The sequence below is a fragment of the Mustela nivalis genome (genome assembly GCF_964662115.1).
Source record: "Mustela nivalis genome assembly, chromosome: 3".
In the NCBI taxonomy this organism is placed as follows: domain Eukaryota; kingdom Metazoa; phylum Chordata; class Mammalia; order Carnivora; family Mustelidae; genus Mustela; species Mustela nivalis.
In genome coordinates this window covers 109,834,474-109,849,296 of record NC_139022.1, presented here as the reverse complement: position 1 = coordinate 109,849,296, position 14,823 = coordinate 109,834,474, and the positions used below count along the sequence as shown (strand labels likewise).

Genomic DNA, 14,823 nt, shown 5'->3' with positions numbered 1-14,823 from the left:
CCAAAGTGTGCTCAAAGAAGGTTCCAGAGAAAAGATGAGAACCAGAGCTAAGCCCTGGAGGAGAGGAGTCCGTATGTGGGATGAAGGGACAGAATCCAACACGTGATGCTAGTGAGGAATGGCATGGAGAGGCCATGCACAGAGCACGGTCAGAATCAGCACACATCAGTTCCATATCCATGTCCTGCTCTATCGGAACTTTGCTGAGGCTGTCCTATATCCTAGGCCCATCCAAATGGCCATCTTCTCATTTCATCATTGATAAAAACAGACTCTATGAGTACAAGTTATTACACTTTGCAAAAATGCAATGCACAGCCACGAACTGGATTGATAAGGCAGCTGTTCCTGCGTTTGGAGTCCATACAGGTATCATTTCCTTTTCCCGAAACAGCACAAGGCCTGGAAATGGGAGAGGGCTTCATCTCCTGGGTTCTACCCTGATGCGGCAAGAAAAACAACACCCCAAAACTAACCAACAGAAAGCTTCCCTGCCTCGGAATGAGCACTATCTGTTCTTTCTTGGTGTTAGGCTGTTAACAGCCAAGATAAAGATGCCCTAGGTTGATATTAACTTACCTTCACTTTACCTCCAGCTAAATCCTACCTTAATTGGTTTGACTCCTTTAATTGAAGTAGGCAATTTAAAAGAGTGGGCCAATGAGCCCCAATAGTAAGAAGACTAAAAAAGCTTATCTATGTGTTTGCTGTTTGCTTTGCTATTAAATGTTCAACAATATATTTGTAGGATCATTTTCCCTCTGTATGGATATGAGTGTAATGATTAAGCCATCCCATATGGGAAATGCTGTGCTGGCTAGTGAGTCAGCCTCCAGGCTCTTTCAAAAGACCATTAAGTCGTGTCCTTCACGGACTGTGATGGGAGAGAGAGTGACGCTCTTCAATCACCTGCTCACCACAAAAGGAAGCCACGTGAACCTCAGCAGCAAACGTGGGCATTCAAAGACTTCTGAAGCTCCCCAGAGATTAAGGTCTGTAGGTCTGGGATTGCATTACGATTAAGTAATAATGAGAAAGACATCGTGTCTTTTGATCAAATAATGCATTAATCCTACCATCCACACACTGTGTGTCTTTATTCACTCTCTGGTGATGTTGACTTTGGGAGGTAATTTTTCTATCTCATTCCAAAGGACGGGAAACAAGCACAGAGACAAGAGGCGGGCGTGCACCAGGAAGGCAATGGGAGCTGAAATGGCCTGAGAAGCTCTTTGGCAAGAATTTGCATTTACCATGTCATAAAGAAAATCCCAGGTAGCTTTGATGAAAAAGGGTGTAGTCATTTCTTAGGGTCTGGCACACACAAAGCAATTTCTGCAGAGAAACTGCACCCCTCCACAAGCCCCAAATTCCTTAGGCCTACTACCTGAGCAGGGCGAGGGTGCAGCTTATGAATCCTCTCCGGTACTTAAGACCAAGTTCGCTGAGCAATTAGCAGTGTATCGAGACTCTCTGGGGAGGCATTTGAGAATAAGTTTTTCAAGCACTTTAGAAGCATTTATATATACCTAACATGCCATTAATCATTCTTATCTGTTCATTAAGACAGGCTCCCTTAGGAACCCTACTTGCCAGTTCTTTCTCAGCCTGGTGTTTTTTATCTGTCTACGTGAAAAGGAGTCTCTCTCTTTTAAAACACATTTTGTAATTAAAAGACTTCATTAATTCACATGGGTGTGCTCTACCATTGAGTCTGCATTTTCAGAGTTTTATTAAATATACAAAAAGGCCATTCTCTTGAGGCTCTTTGCGGAAGACAAACCATACAACTAAAGCCTGGTTTTGGAATACGTTTTCAGCATTGCAGAGATTTTAGACTATCACTTACAGCATGACATAAAACCTCCTGTCCAGACCAATGCATGCTGTGTCCTTCTGTCCCCTATCAAAAAGAGGGAACAATTTTAACTCACACTGAAATCTAACTGATATAAACCAAAGGTAGAGAAGAAATCAGATACACTGGCATGGAAAAGCAGAAAGTTTCTAAGCATCCTAGCAGGTGTTATGTGACCATACCTCCATCTGTGGGTCACCCACACCCATGTTCAGGCCTCTGCTGGGTCCTGGGTCCATCCATCCCAGCGCAGCTGGCAGGGAGGCCCCAAGCAGCACGAGATGCAGCCATAAGCATCCCGGTTTCATTTCGTGGAGTCTGTTGAGAAAATGACAGATGTTCAGAATTAAATATTGCAAAACATTAGCACGTCACAGGGTGGGTAGGTAGAGCTTGTACTCCAGAATCAGACACACCAAAGTTTAAATCCTACCACCAGCCCTTCTGCCCTACTTTGGAGAAGTACTTCTGAGCCTTAGTTTATTCACCTCTAAAAAGGGTTCCATAATATGTATTTCATAGGATTGTGGTGAGGGTCAAAGAAGTCAGTGTCAGACACAGAGTTAACAACTCTATGCATACAATGGTGTGGAAAGCCACCCAACATGGCAGCTACCACTCCATCTAAAAGAACCAACGAGTGGGGAGCAGCTGTGTCACTTCTGTTCCATAACCACACAGCCAAGCTTCAGACCCTTCAGAAAGCACTGGGGCTGGGCATACAATTAGTGATCAGTGAAGACTGATGAGGAGTTATGTTAAATGTAAGGTACCCTGTTTGTGGCTGATGTCTCAGTTTATAAGACAGCAAGATTCAAAAGGGCATAAAGCTCAAAATCTTCCTTTCAAGACTGTTCCTTTGTGTAGAGGAAGTCAAGCACCCAGTGGATAACGGGATTTCAATAACCTTTAAGGTGGTTCCCGGGGCTCATGCGGTAAGAGGTCTGAAGTCCTAGAAGAAATGGGCAATTCAAAGTAACCAAAGAATTACACAGATGAAAAAGCTAAGGATCAGCCACAACAGATATTCAACTCCCTATCACGTGCTGAGGTGCTAATGGGACAAGGACACAGGCTAGTCAACGTGTCCAATCAGCCCTACCATTTTTTTTTTTAAGGTTTCTACTGTAACATTCCAACCTTGATTTCCGCATCTCTGTTCAAGAAACGCAGCCAGGGAGATAGAACTCATCGTGCAGTATTTACAACTCGTCCTCAAGGAAACCAGAGGGCTTATTGATTTCTGTGAGCATTACACAATTTAGTGCTTAATTGCATGTGGTGCACACGGCATCCTGATTGTGGTGGGGAATATGGAAACACAGAGTGCTTCGGAGGCCAGCATTCCATGTGATCTGGCCTTGAACTGGTCCAGGGCAGGTATCCCAGACAGAAGCAGCTTGGCAGATACTACAGGCTGGTGGAGGAATCCACGCCCTCTCTCTCCCATGGTGAGAGCTGTGGGGGATGCCTACTTCGAACCAGAAGGGTTGGAGGTATCCCACCATCACTAGCACTGATCCCTGGACCACGAAACAAATTCACTCCTACCACATTCCCAGCTTCCTTTGGCTGCCTTTCCAGATATGCTTTATATCCCTCACTTGAGACAGAAAATGCCCACATGAAGGAGAAATAGGGCTAAAAGTTATGGCATCTAACACTGGCCTCTGAAAAGGCAAGGTTGTAAGTCATGACGGTCTTTTAAGAAAACATGTCTCTTGTCATACAAACAGTCCACAGGCTTCCATTCCTCTATCTGTCTCTTCATCTTTGACATCTGTTGGCAAAGCTGGAGTGACTGAGACAGTAGTCTGAGTGAACAGTAAACATAGTGTGAAGGTCACAGTCTTGTCACCGTCAGCACCTGCTCCACACTCTGAGGAAGGCAGAGCTAAGGGCAATGGCCTCATGCAATGCTACCTGAAACAGAAGTAAAGTATTCCCAGCAGTCCCTGAGCCACACTCCTGATCCAGAACTCTGGCCACAGTGTGTGAGTTCTTCACACAGACTGCGGGGTGTGGAGAAAAATCAAATTCAGACCTAAAAGAAAGTAAAAACTGCAACCAGTTCTTCTGAAAATAAATAGGGCAACTCCCTACTCTCCATAAATTATTGTCTTCTGAATGCAGAGCCATGTGCCTGGAACTGCAGAAAGCATTTACTAGATTTTTGGAAAAATTTTTTTTTAACATACCAATACTGAGGGGCACCTAGGTATCTTGCTTTCAGCTCAGGTCATGACCTTGGGTTGTGAGATGGAGCCCTGTATGAGGTTCCATGCTCAACCTGGAGTCTCCTGAAGATTCTCTCTCCTCTGCCCCTCCAGCTCATGCACATACGCTCTCTCTCTAAAATAAATAAATCTTTTCAAAAAACACCAGTGCTTAAGCTAGAACTAGAAAGACACTCTTTCCTACTTTATTTTTGAGAAGTATTCCCTACTTATCCATATGAAACAGCACTCACAAGGAAAGCACATGTACAAAAGGTCTTCTTTTCTCCCCCATCATGCTTTCAAGCCTGAATAAACCAAAAACAGCAAAATAATCAAAACTGACTCAATATACAAATGTCAATTTCTGGAGTTAAGAAATATTCAAGCCACAAAACCGACTATTTAGTTTTCAATTTGCATAGTAATCCAAGACCAATTATGTTTGATGTTTTATTATTAATGGATAGCATCAAAATAAAATCCGTTCACCTCAATTGTTAATTTGGCAAGTTGCAAAACTATTTTAGAAGGTATACCCAGACCTGTGATATTAAACCAGTTGTTTCAAGTTGTTGCTTCAAGGGCTCCAGGCCTATGGCACCTGGACTCATGTCTGGTTTTATCTAGTTTACACTGAGGTTACCCGAAGATTTACAGACAAGGAAACACAAGAGCCAGGCCAATGACTGAAATATTCCCAGCTTCTTTGTAACATTTCGCTCAGCTTGGCCACCACCAGATGGGACTCCATTTGCACGGTGGATGCCTGTCCGATGTTATTTTATACTCACTGTGATTGACAACTCATTTTATCTACAGGAGCAACAGCCTGAAAATTTACAACTCAAGTTTTATGACGGCTCAGTTCATAAAAAAAGAATTAATATTGGGTCGAAACTGATTTTGATGATGTATGTAATAGCCAAATAGAAGTCATCTCTTTGGTTAGCACTTATGTAACAATAACGTGTGTCAGGCGCTGTTCTAAACTCTTCGCAGGTATTAACTCACTCGCCTCACTCCTACTCCATGAGGAGGGCATTAAGAATTCCCTAGTCAGATGACACAGCAGACAGGCCACAGAGAGGCTAAGCACCCTGCCAAAGCCATGTGGCAAATAAATGGCAGAGATGGGATGCCAAGCCATGCAGGTAGATTGTGCAAGACGTCTGTGCTCTTCACAGCCTCCCTCTGCTGCCTCTCAATACTTTGTGGTATTTTGTTTCAGCCAACAGTTGTTCTTAGCAAGATGGGGAAAACCTAGGTCAAGCAAGATAGGAAATCCTGAGTCTCTCCTTTCCTCCGACAGCTGCCAAGAGCCACACTCCTCCAGAGGAACTGAGCAAGAGGAAAGAACCACATGGCTCCTCTCTGCATCCCTCCCCGGAACGGGGCCACTTGGCACACGGTCCTCAGCTCTCAGAACTGCTGTCTCTATCAGCCAGGAAGAAATGTAGTAGGAGATGCACAGAATGCCGGGCAGCAAGCATGCGTCTCAACTGAGGGGGAGTGCCAACATGAGGAAGACAGTCACTCTGGGGGAAGGAGATTTGTTGATTCATTACTCCTCACCTTCAAAGAGCCCAACTGATCTTCAGACAGAAGAAAATACAAGGATCTCCTCATTATAGAAATGGCAAGGTACCATCTATAATATCACAAACTCTCTTTTTCAACCTTGAGTTCCTTTTGAGATCAATTTAGGTTTATAAGCTTCATTCAATCCATACTAGAGTCCTAAGACTGGCTATAAATCTATCGGAGACCGTTCTCGTAAAAGAGCTGGACTGCATTTTCTTTCAAACAACTCATAAAGCACAATCACTTGATATTAAAGACCTGGTTCCCCTGAGGTTTTCCACCCAAGCCTCACTTTCCCCCATGATCTAAAGAATCAGGAGCTAGGTTGGCTGTGGTACAGACAGGACAGAAGCCTGGAAGGCCAAAGAATTCACCCCATGTGGTAGCCAAATCAGGAGCCAGATCTAGACTGAAATCAGGCCTCCTCACCCCGAGGCAATGGCTTTGTCTCTTATATAGGTCTCTTGTATTGTCACAAATACATATGGAATGTTGGCATTCTGTCTCAATCAGACTAATTTTGCTTTTCTTAGTGGAGGATGGGCCCTACTAGATCAAGAATCTGCTCTGTGTGCAAAGCACAGGATTTTTCTGGTTTTATAATTAGAAGCCACTACGTGTGCTATTACTTGTATTTAAAATTATAGAGGTACTACAAATTTGTAAGATGTGACATTCAGAAAACTGACTCACTTTTCCAAGAAATTGAAAAATGTGACATAAGAATGGCAAGTGGTTAGGGAAAAATAGGCATGAATAGGTCGATTCCAAATCTGCCACCACAGAACACACACCAGCATGCAAGTGGTCTGTACTGAATGGGGTCAGAGGCCAGGGAGATGCATGGACATTAAACTGGCAGTGGTTCTAATACAAACTTCCCTTTTCTCCTCCGGGAACCAGCCTTGTTTGGGCACAGTGGGACTTCAGACCCTGAAAGCTTCCAGAGACATTACTCATGAGTTCTCTCTCAGCATCTCTCCCAGAATATGGGAACGTTACCGAATTAGATGTTACAATTTAGCCTCATGGAAAGGGCTTCTCTTTGTAACAACCAAGACCAGAAATTATGAAGATGCTTTGGTAAAACCAAGCAATACCACCCCAGCCTTAAAGAGAACAGTAAGTTTTGTGACCCTGAGGCACCTCAATTTCCAATCTTTCCAGCTAACCAAGTGTATGTTTAGCCAATTATTAGAGGTTCATTGTGTTTTGCACATGGGATGCTGGCAATCAACAAATGGAAACCACCTGGAGACCACCAAAATCCTGCAGCCTCTGTTATGTCTATTCAATGTTAAAAGGAAAAAAAAAAAAAAAGCCATATTGACCCTAACCTAACACCACAGGGCTACAAATTAATTTCCTTGGAAAGGCTCAGGACCCTAGTTTTGATATCCAAGTGTTTTAAGAAAAAAGGAAGGGGTTCAAACTTCCTAAGATAGCCCCTCAGATACCAACCCAAGGAACTTAGGCATGGAAATGTATCAGGCTACCCCTGCAGCAAGCCATAATGAAGTTACACTGCACTTTCCATTAATTATCTGCTCTTTATCTTTGGTTAATTGTTCCAACATTTGATAAATTGAATGCCTAAATTAGTCTGTGGAAAATAGATCAATCTATGACACTCCTATATACTAAGAAGTTTAACAAACACACCTGTGAGTTCCAGGAACTCTCATCATTTCAACATTTATACTGCTTAAGTACCACATTCTCCCAACAGGAGTTCTATTTTCCCCAAAGTCCCATCCTTTGTGTTATGCACTAAAAGAAAGAAAGTATAAGGACATATGTGCTCGTGAAATAATTTCCTAATTTCATCAAGTTAGTAAGCACACAACTGACCACTCATAAGCAACATAAGAAGGTTGAATTTGCAGAAACATACCAACAAAGGGAAAATAGGAATTAAAGATTTGGGAAATTGTGACTATTCAATGACCTGTTTCTGGATTTTGGTACTAAATCCAGCAGAAGATCACAACATGAAGATCACTTTAAAAAAAAAAAATGCAACTCTGAGATGAAGAGAAGAATCCTGAGCAACTGATGGGTCAAAGTAGAAAAATCCAAACTACCCCTCACACACCCATCTCCTGGACAGAGCAGAAGGGATAAAAGTTCTCCCAAGGCCCATGGGAATAGGCTGGACCCTCTCTGGAATAAAAATTGATTTCCTGAGATTAAGGAAAATTGAGGGTGGTAAAAACAATGTCTTAGAAAAAGCCACTGGAACAACTTTAACACATTACAGTATATATGAAGACGGCTATCATCTTGCATGACCTTTGGCTCAGTCTAAAGTCTTGAGGGAGAGAGGGTCTGTTTTCCTAGGATGGAAAGAAACCTACCAATTCAACTAAGGGTGTCTGAAGAGAAATGCTGTAGTAATGCTGCAGCCTCTTCTCACAAAACCAAGATGGGAAGCAGGCATGGGCCCTGTGGGGCATCAGTTCATGGCTTGGGTTTGAGCTACTGCCTTAGGATTGCCGCAACTCTGGTGTCCTAGAAGCCCCATCACTCTGTCCCTTGACCATGTACTCCCCAGCTGAGCCCTCTACCTAACCACCACCCACATCAAAGCCTTCCTCGGAGCCAGAAGGGGCAAGCACAGGAACCTACCCAGTCCAGCATAGACAGGACACTGCTAAAAGTCAAGTCCGACTTTTTCATAAGCCTGGTGGTGGGAAAATAACTTTAGACCTTGGATAAATGTCTGAATTTCTTCCCTGTGCCTCAGAGACTGTGATGGAGGCCCATTCTCTGTGCACATTTGGTTAAGAGCTGCCGTGCCGCCTCTTGATGAAATTGTTTTCTGCGTGGCCCACAGAATGTGTACGAATGTTTCTATCTCGGGCACAATTCCCCTTGCACAGGCTTGCAATAAATTTAGGAAGGGAACCCATCAAAGCTACTGGCGCTGTTTTTCACTCGCGGGAACCCTCGGAGGAAGCGACACCTAGAGGAGAGCGGAGGAGAGCGGCGGCAGCGCGATTCATCAATGTCGGCGACAATTACCGGAACGAGGTCTGCTGGACTGCGCCGGAGGGCGGGGGGCGGAGACCCGGCAGGGCCCGACTCCCCGGAGCCCCAGGAACTTGAGCTCGCCGGCGCACTGCACAGGCTGCTCGCCACGTCCCGGCCACTGTGAGAGATCCTGCTGCTTGCAGCGGATTTCTGCCCTTGCCAGAGTGGCGGGCGCCGAAGTCCTCAGGTGGCAGGCCGTGGGCCAGTGCGCCGAAGGCGCCGCTTCGTCAGCTCAAGGGGGCCGCTAAGGCTCGCGCAGCGCTCGGCCACCAACTCGGGGTGACAAGCGCCCAAAGCTCAGCGCTGTGTCTGCGTCGCCTGAGTGCCCCCCAAACTTGAAACCGGTCTCCTTTGCGGGTGCAGAGAGGGGCGGAGATCACCCACTGCACAAGCTCTCTTAGGACCAAGCTCCCTGCCGGAGCGTGCCCCAAACAAACTGCTCCCCAGCGACTCCTCAGCAGGGACGCTCTCTTGAAACAGAGACTAGCTGGACAGAACAGGAGCCGCGGGCCTCGGGGAACGAGGTGGTGCCCCGGTCCCATCTCCTCAGCCTCCGCCGAGCCCCAACGTGCAGACTCGGTGGACCTCGGGGGAGCGATGGCCAGGCGGGGCGCAGCGGGCCCTTCGGGCTGCAGCGGGGACATGCAAGTTTCCCCCGCAAAGCTGGAGGTAGGAGGCAGCGAGTACGCGCGCTCCGCACCCCAGCCCGGGGCCAAGGGCACCGAGCCCAGCCGCGGGGCTGCCGCTCGCCTAGCTCTCCGAAGCTGCTCGGGGGCCCGAGTACCGGGAGCAGCGCCTGCGGGGTCTCTGAGCTGGCGCGGGCTGCGGGCTCGGTTCTGCTCTGCGCGCCGTCCGGGTCACTCCTATACCTACTGCAGACCGGCCACCAGCCTCCGCACCCCAGCCTTTCCCCGGAGTCCTGGCCGGGGCCGTGGTAGCCCCGGCGAGCCCGAGTCCCGTGGTCCCGTGCCCGCCGCCCGCCAGAGGGGCAAACTTAGCTCTCTGGAGCGGGCGGTGAGGACAAGCGAGCGTCCGCGCAAGGCCCTGCAGGGAGCCGCGGAGCCGCGGGCGCCGGGACCCCAGCGGGACGCAGCGGGACCGGCTGCTGGCGGCGGCGTCTTGGCACTCTCCCCGCGCCCGCGTACCTGAGGTGGCCGCGGCCGAGGGAAGACCAGGTGGCCGGACGCGGTCGGACGGGAGCGCCTGTGGCGGCGGTGGCGGCGACCCGACCCCGCGTCCTTCGGTCGGTCTCTCCGGCTGTCGGCGGGTCCCGGACGCGCAGGAGGCTGTCTCGGCTCCAGCTCCGTGAACCGCCGCTGCCGTACCACCGCCGCCGCGGCTGCCCTATTTCTGCCGCCGGGACCGGAGCTCGTGACGTCACCCTCCGGGCCCCGCCTGCCCAATCGCCGCCACCTGTGCGCGCGGCCCGCCCGCCGCTCAGACCCGCGCGGGGCCCGCGGCAGGTGCGCGGAGCAGCCGGGCGCGCACGCGGGGCGCGAGGACTCCCAGAGCTCCAGGGCGATCTCTGAGGCGGTGCGCTTCAGCCCCTGGCTCTCTCTTAGAGATCTGCAGCCCCTTTCACTCCCCAACACACCCCTCTCTGCTGTCCTCCGGCTCTTTCGCAGGCCGAGTTCTCCAGCCTCTGCTCTCAAGGTGCACAAGTGGTCTTAATCAGCCGCCATAGCTGTGGAGCCTAGGCAGGCCAGTACACCTTGCCCTTAGACGAGTCCCTAGAGGATAAGTGAAGTGACACGCCCCCTCGCTGAGAGCCAACAACCTGCGAAAGAGCAAAGTTTTTATCTCTCCCTTCTGACTCTGCCTTCTTCCAGCTGGAGAATTAACAAAATCCTGGGCATACAACGGCAGTCCCAGGTGATGTGGGCTTGGCCTGGCCAAGCTGTGACAAGAGGGTGCCCTATTCTCCCTTCGAACAGACATTTTCACTGCCCTGACTTCATCCCCAAGCCTGGATCTCTGTTCACCATCCAGAACTTTTGGAGAACCCCAACCCAGTCGTCATTTGCTTTCATTAATTGATCTAGAGATCAGTCTTGGTGCCCAAATAAACTGTTAACACTTTTGTAACAAGTAGCACACACACGCACCCCAACCAGTGGTCTATCTATAGCCCAAGTCTGGCATCAGATTTAGGAGTATGATCCTAGCTAGGCCAGGCTGGTAGTAACTAAAGGGCAAGAGACTTTCTGGGGGACTGCCCCCTGCTCTATGTGGGCACCAGGTTGTGCAGCAGGACAGTGTCTGGTCTATGCCCCTGTGATCTCTTCTGGCCTGGATGAGGGGACAGAGAGGATTTTCCTAGGATAAGTTTAGTTAAATAGCAAGAGAAGAGGAAGAATAAGGAGAAAAGGTATTGCATTTGCTCTTTCCTTCAACAGATATTTACTGAGCCCCTCCTATGTACCAGACACTTGCTAGGTGCTGGGAGGATGGCAGTGGGTGAACCAGCATGGTCCCTCCCCTCACACATGTTTCTGTCTGGGATCACCTCTCTCCCTACCACTTTCTAGCTTATAACCGAGGCCAGTCATATCTCTGCTATAAGTATCAGTTTCCCCATCAGCAAAATGAGGAGTGCATGAGACCTGCGTGACTTCTAGGTGTCCATTGTTGTGACTTCCCACTTGGGGGAAGTGGGACTTCCCACGTGGGCTCAGAAGGACAAAGGCCATTCCATCCTCCATGCCCTAGGGCCTTCGCAGGAATAATGCTCTCTCATATTTGACCATGAATCTTTGCCAAGGCCATCCGTGACTGAACCCCCAAGGCTGGCTTGAAGCCAGATTCTGTATAGCAGGACTGGGGAAAGGATGGCACTTTCCATCCTGGGAGAGAGCAAAGGAGGACTGGACATAAAAGGAAGCTGGGGAATTTGGAGATAGGCTATGTCTCCTTCTGAAATTTAATTCTAAGTCCGTGGACAAGATGGAGCTCCACAGCTCAGAGACTGGGTTTAGCTCCCCTCCCACACTTTGAGGTGTTTGGAAAAGCAGATTTCAGTTCTCTGAGCACAAAGTCCCTGAGTCAGCCTAGTGGCCCTATTACATAATAACCAAGGCAGGCCTTGGCGTGTGTCTTTTTAATAACTCTGGGTCATAGCTAAACCAAGGTCTGTAGAGTGACCGAGCTCTGAAATAGCTCTGTTTAGTGCAGCAAACAGGGACTGGACTTCCACAGACTTCTTTGGCTTCTCCAAGAAGGGGGGAATGTAGCTGCCACAAACCAGATGTGCAGAATATCCCTTGGAGAGAAAGCTAACATCTGAAGTGAGCTATTGTGACTACTGTGCATAAAATAAGTGTGGAATTAAAGTCACCTTGGAATAAAAAAAGGTGAAGTGTGAATGACAAAATAAAACAAACCTTCAGGGCAGCGGCATCAGATGCCAGCAGACCTTGACACCTCTATGAATTGCTCTGTGCTTTGACCTCTCAGGGCAATTGTTGGTTGAATAATAATATTCCCCCAGCATGGAAAATATGCTAGACCCACACAAAGAATTTGCTTGCAACCCTGTTTCAGAATTTGCAAGCATACTGATGCTTCGCAATGGCAAACTGGGATGCTTGGCCAGAAAAGCGGCGCGGGGGGTGGGGTAAGTTTTGAATTCATGTAATTCAATCACTTTGGAAGGAGGAAGTTAGAAGGAAACAAGTTCGGATGACTGCCTCCAACCCCCCATTGTAGGGGATTGGTGAGCAATTTCCCGAGACAGACTCAGAGACACGCAAAAGGAAGTGAGCGCTATGTTTTCGAAAGATCAGGAAGTTCAAAAATCTCCTATAGATATTTACTTTACCAGCTTTAAAAACTTTCTTCTATTTCTATTCTTACCCAAAACACAGCAATATGATCAAATACTGCAGCCAAACAGTGGGTCTCCTACAGGTTATTTCCAGCCTACTGCGGCACATCGGGTGGCACAGAGAGACCCCAGAGCCACGGGATTGGGAAGAAGCAGGGAACCTCCTCGAGGTTCAACCACAAGTTTCCCTGTCACTAGCTATGGGTTGGATCTCCCTGGGCTGGTCAGACAGTGCCCGGAAACACCTGTCGGCAGCCAGACTCGGAGGGCATGTGAGAAGGTAAAAGGCAGGAAAGGGTCTTCCTGGTCTTACCCAACTGAACACTGCTGCTTGTCTGAAAAACATCTGGTAAAATCTTCAACCCAAACTTTGCAGTCAACTGAAGAACCAGTCTGGCTCTCTGAAGAGCCCCAGACAGAAAGGCATGAGGGCCAGTCCCTCTCTTGCCTCTGCCATACATTGACTGGCCGGGCATCTTGAGGCCTAGTGTCTTCATGTCTCCAGTGGGAGTTGGAGGTGGGTGGGCTGGGAGGAAGTCCTACTCAGTCAGTTCCTGAGGCCATTTTTCATTCTGCAAGGCCATGCCTTTATTTTGCTAGGACTTACAGAAGTGAGGGCCACTCTGATCTAAGAAGAGCTGTGATGTTAAGGATTTTTCCAAGTTTTCTTAAATTATGGTCCACTTAGTCACCAAGAAATTAAGGGAATGGAAGCATAAATTAAAAATTCTAGACCTAAAATCATACTCAGAAATAATTGTTTAACTTTAATTTAGGGAGAAAAGTAGCCAGCATGGAGATTAAGTAAGGTATTCCTTCAAAAGGAAAGAGTGACTTGGGAAATTTTTCAAGGCAATGACGAAGCATTGAAGAATGAGGACTTTAATTAAGAAACTGGGATGAATAAAAAGCCACAGTGAGCGAGAGGGAAGAGTGAATGGGTAAAAGTGGAGAGCATGAAAAATAAAACCCTTTACCATGGTGTTAATCCAGAGACAGAAGTCCCATCCGGCTCCCAGGGCCTAGGCTGAGGGTACCAGCGGCCTGAGGGAGCCCCCAGGTAGGAGGAAATGAAGCTGAATCCCTCAAGGAAGATGTGTGCACAGGGAGAATGTGGACCGACCAGTCCAGGCCTCCAAGCCACAGAGGACCACCTCTTATATGGGGGACAGGGGAGAGAGATGAAGTGGGACGATAGGATGAAGGGTGGGGGCAAAGAGAGGGGCCAACCTCCTTACTCAACCTGATTTATTCAGACTCATAAATTTTTGCCACAACCCCATTTTCCAGCTCATTAATATAGAGCCGTAAATAACATGCCAATCGAAAAAAATAGATCATTCAAAAAGATGAGTGCTTACCTTATGGACATCTCGTTCCTGTGAATATACATTCCCCTCAGATGCACAAGCAGTATAGTGGGGCCTGTCTTGAGTATTCTGAAGAGCACTGAGCCAGATGAGGATCTGTGAGCTAAGACCAGACTTAGCTTATACAGCACCCTAAATCTGAGTAGCCACACTGACCACTCCACCTCAACCCCCACACCCTCCACTTTGCCCCTACTCTCAACCCTACCTGCTTCCTGGCACCTCAGAGCTGTTCCCACAGCCTCAGAGACAGATCCCTCTGCTAATACTGCCACTATCTCAAACCAAGAAGCCCTCCTTGCCTCCCCACATGTGGCATTAACTGACATGGAGTCACTGGCCTCCATCCATGCCTGTGTAGTGGTCAGACCAGCCCCCTAGGGGCTCTGGTTTCCCAACAGGCTGCCCTCGGGAGCTGCTCCACACAATACAGAGGGGTGGGAAAGGTCATGACAGAGGAGAGGACTTGACCAGCAGGAGCTGGTTATAGGAGGAAGCCAGCAGGTAAATTCTCCCTTCCTTCCCTGGTTGGTCTGTACTGAGATACAGAATGTCCTGGGTCCTGTGTAAGGACATCCCCAGAGACAAAGCCCTGAGCTAAATGACGACAGAGATGGGCCTTCCATATCTGCTCTTTCTTCCTCCTTGTTCCTGCTTCCTGGGATTGGACTCCTCCTCACTGAGGTGCTCTGTTTTCTACAGAATGCAGAGGAAGGAAGGAAGAGTAGTGACTCTTTTCAAGAGGGCAGCTGAGAATTTCTCTCTGAGGATGAAGAGGTGCTGAGAGTGGAGACATGAAGAAATGAGGGGACGAAGTAGGACAAGATCTAGTGGGGAGAACATGCAGGCAGAAGGCACACCAGGTATGAAGACCTGACTGGACGTGAGCGAGGCTGACGTCGCTAAACAGAGGGACCAGGTGGGCAGTTGTTGAAGAAG

At 48.2% G+C, this 14,823-nt stretch overlaps 1 protein-coding gene across 1 annotated transcript in view; it reads right to left on the bottom strand.

Annotated features, from left to right (window-relative positions):
- Positions 1-10,054, bottom strand: part of FSTL4 (follistatin like 4) — a 404,300-nt gene extending 394,246 nt beyond the window's left edge. Inside the window, exons 1-2 of the mRNA XM_082725661.1 lie at positions 9,837-10,054; positions 2,041-2,176 (exon numbers count right to left, since the gene is read on the bottom strand). Coding sequence (XP_082581787.1) covers positions 2,041-2,166 — 126 coding nt within the window. The 5' untranslated portion in view covers positions 2,167-2,176; positions 9,837-10,054. The remainder of the gene's footprint in view (positions 1-2,040; positions 2,177-9,836) is intronic.
- Positions 10,055-14,823: the final 4,769 nt, after the last annotated feature.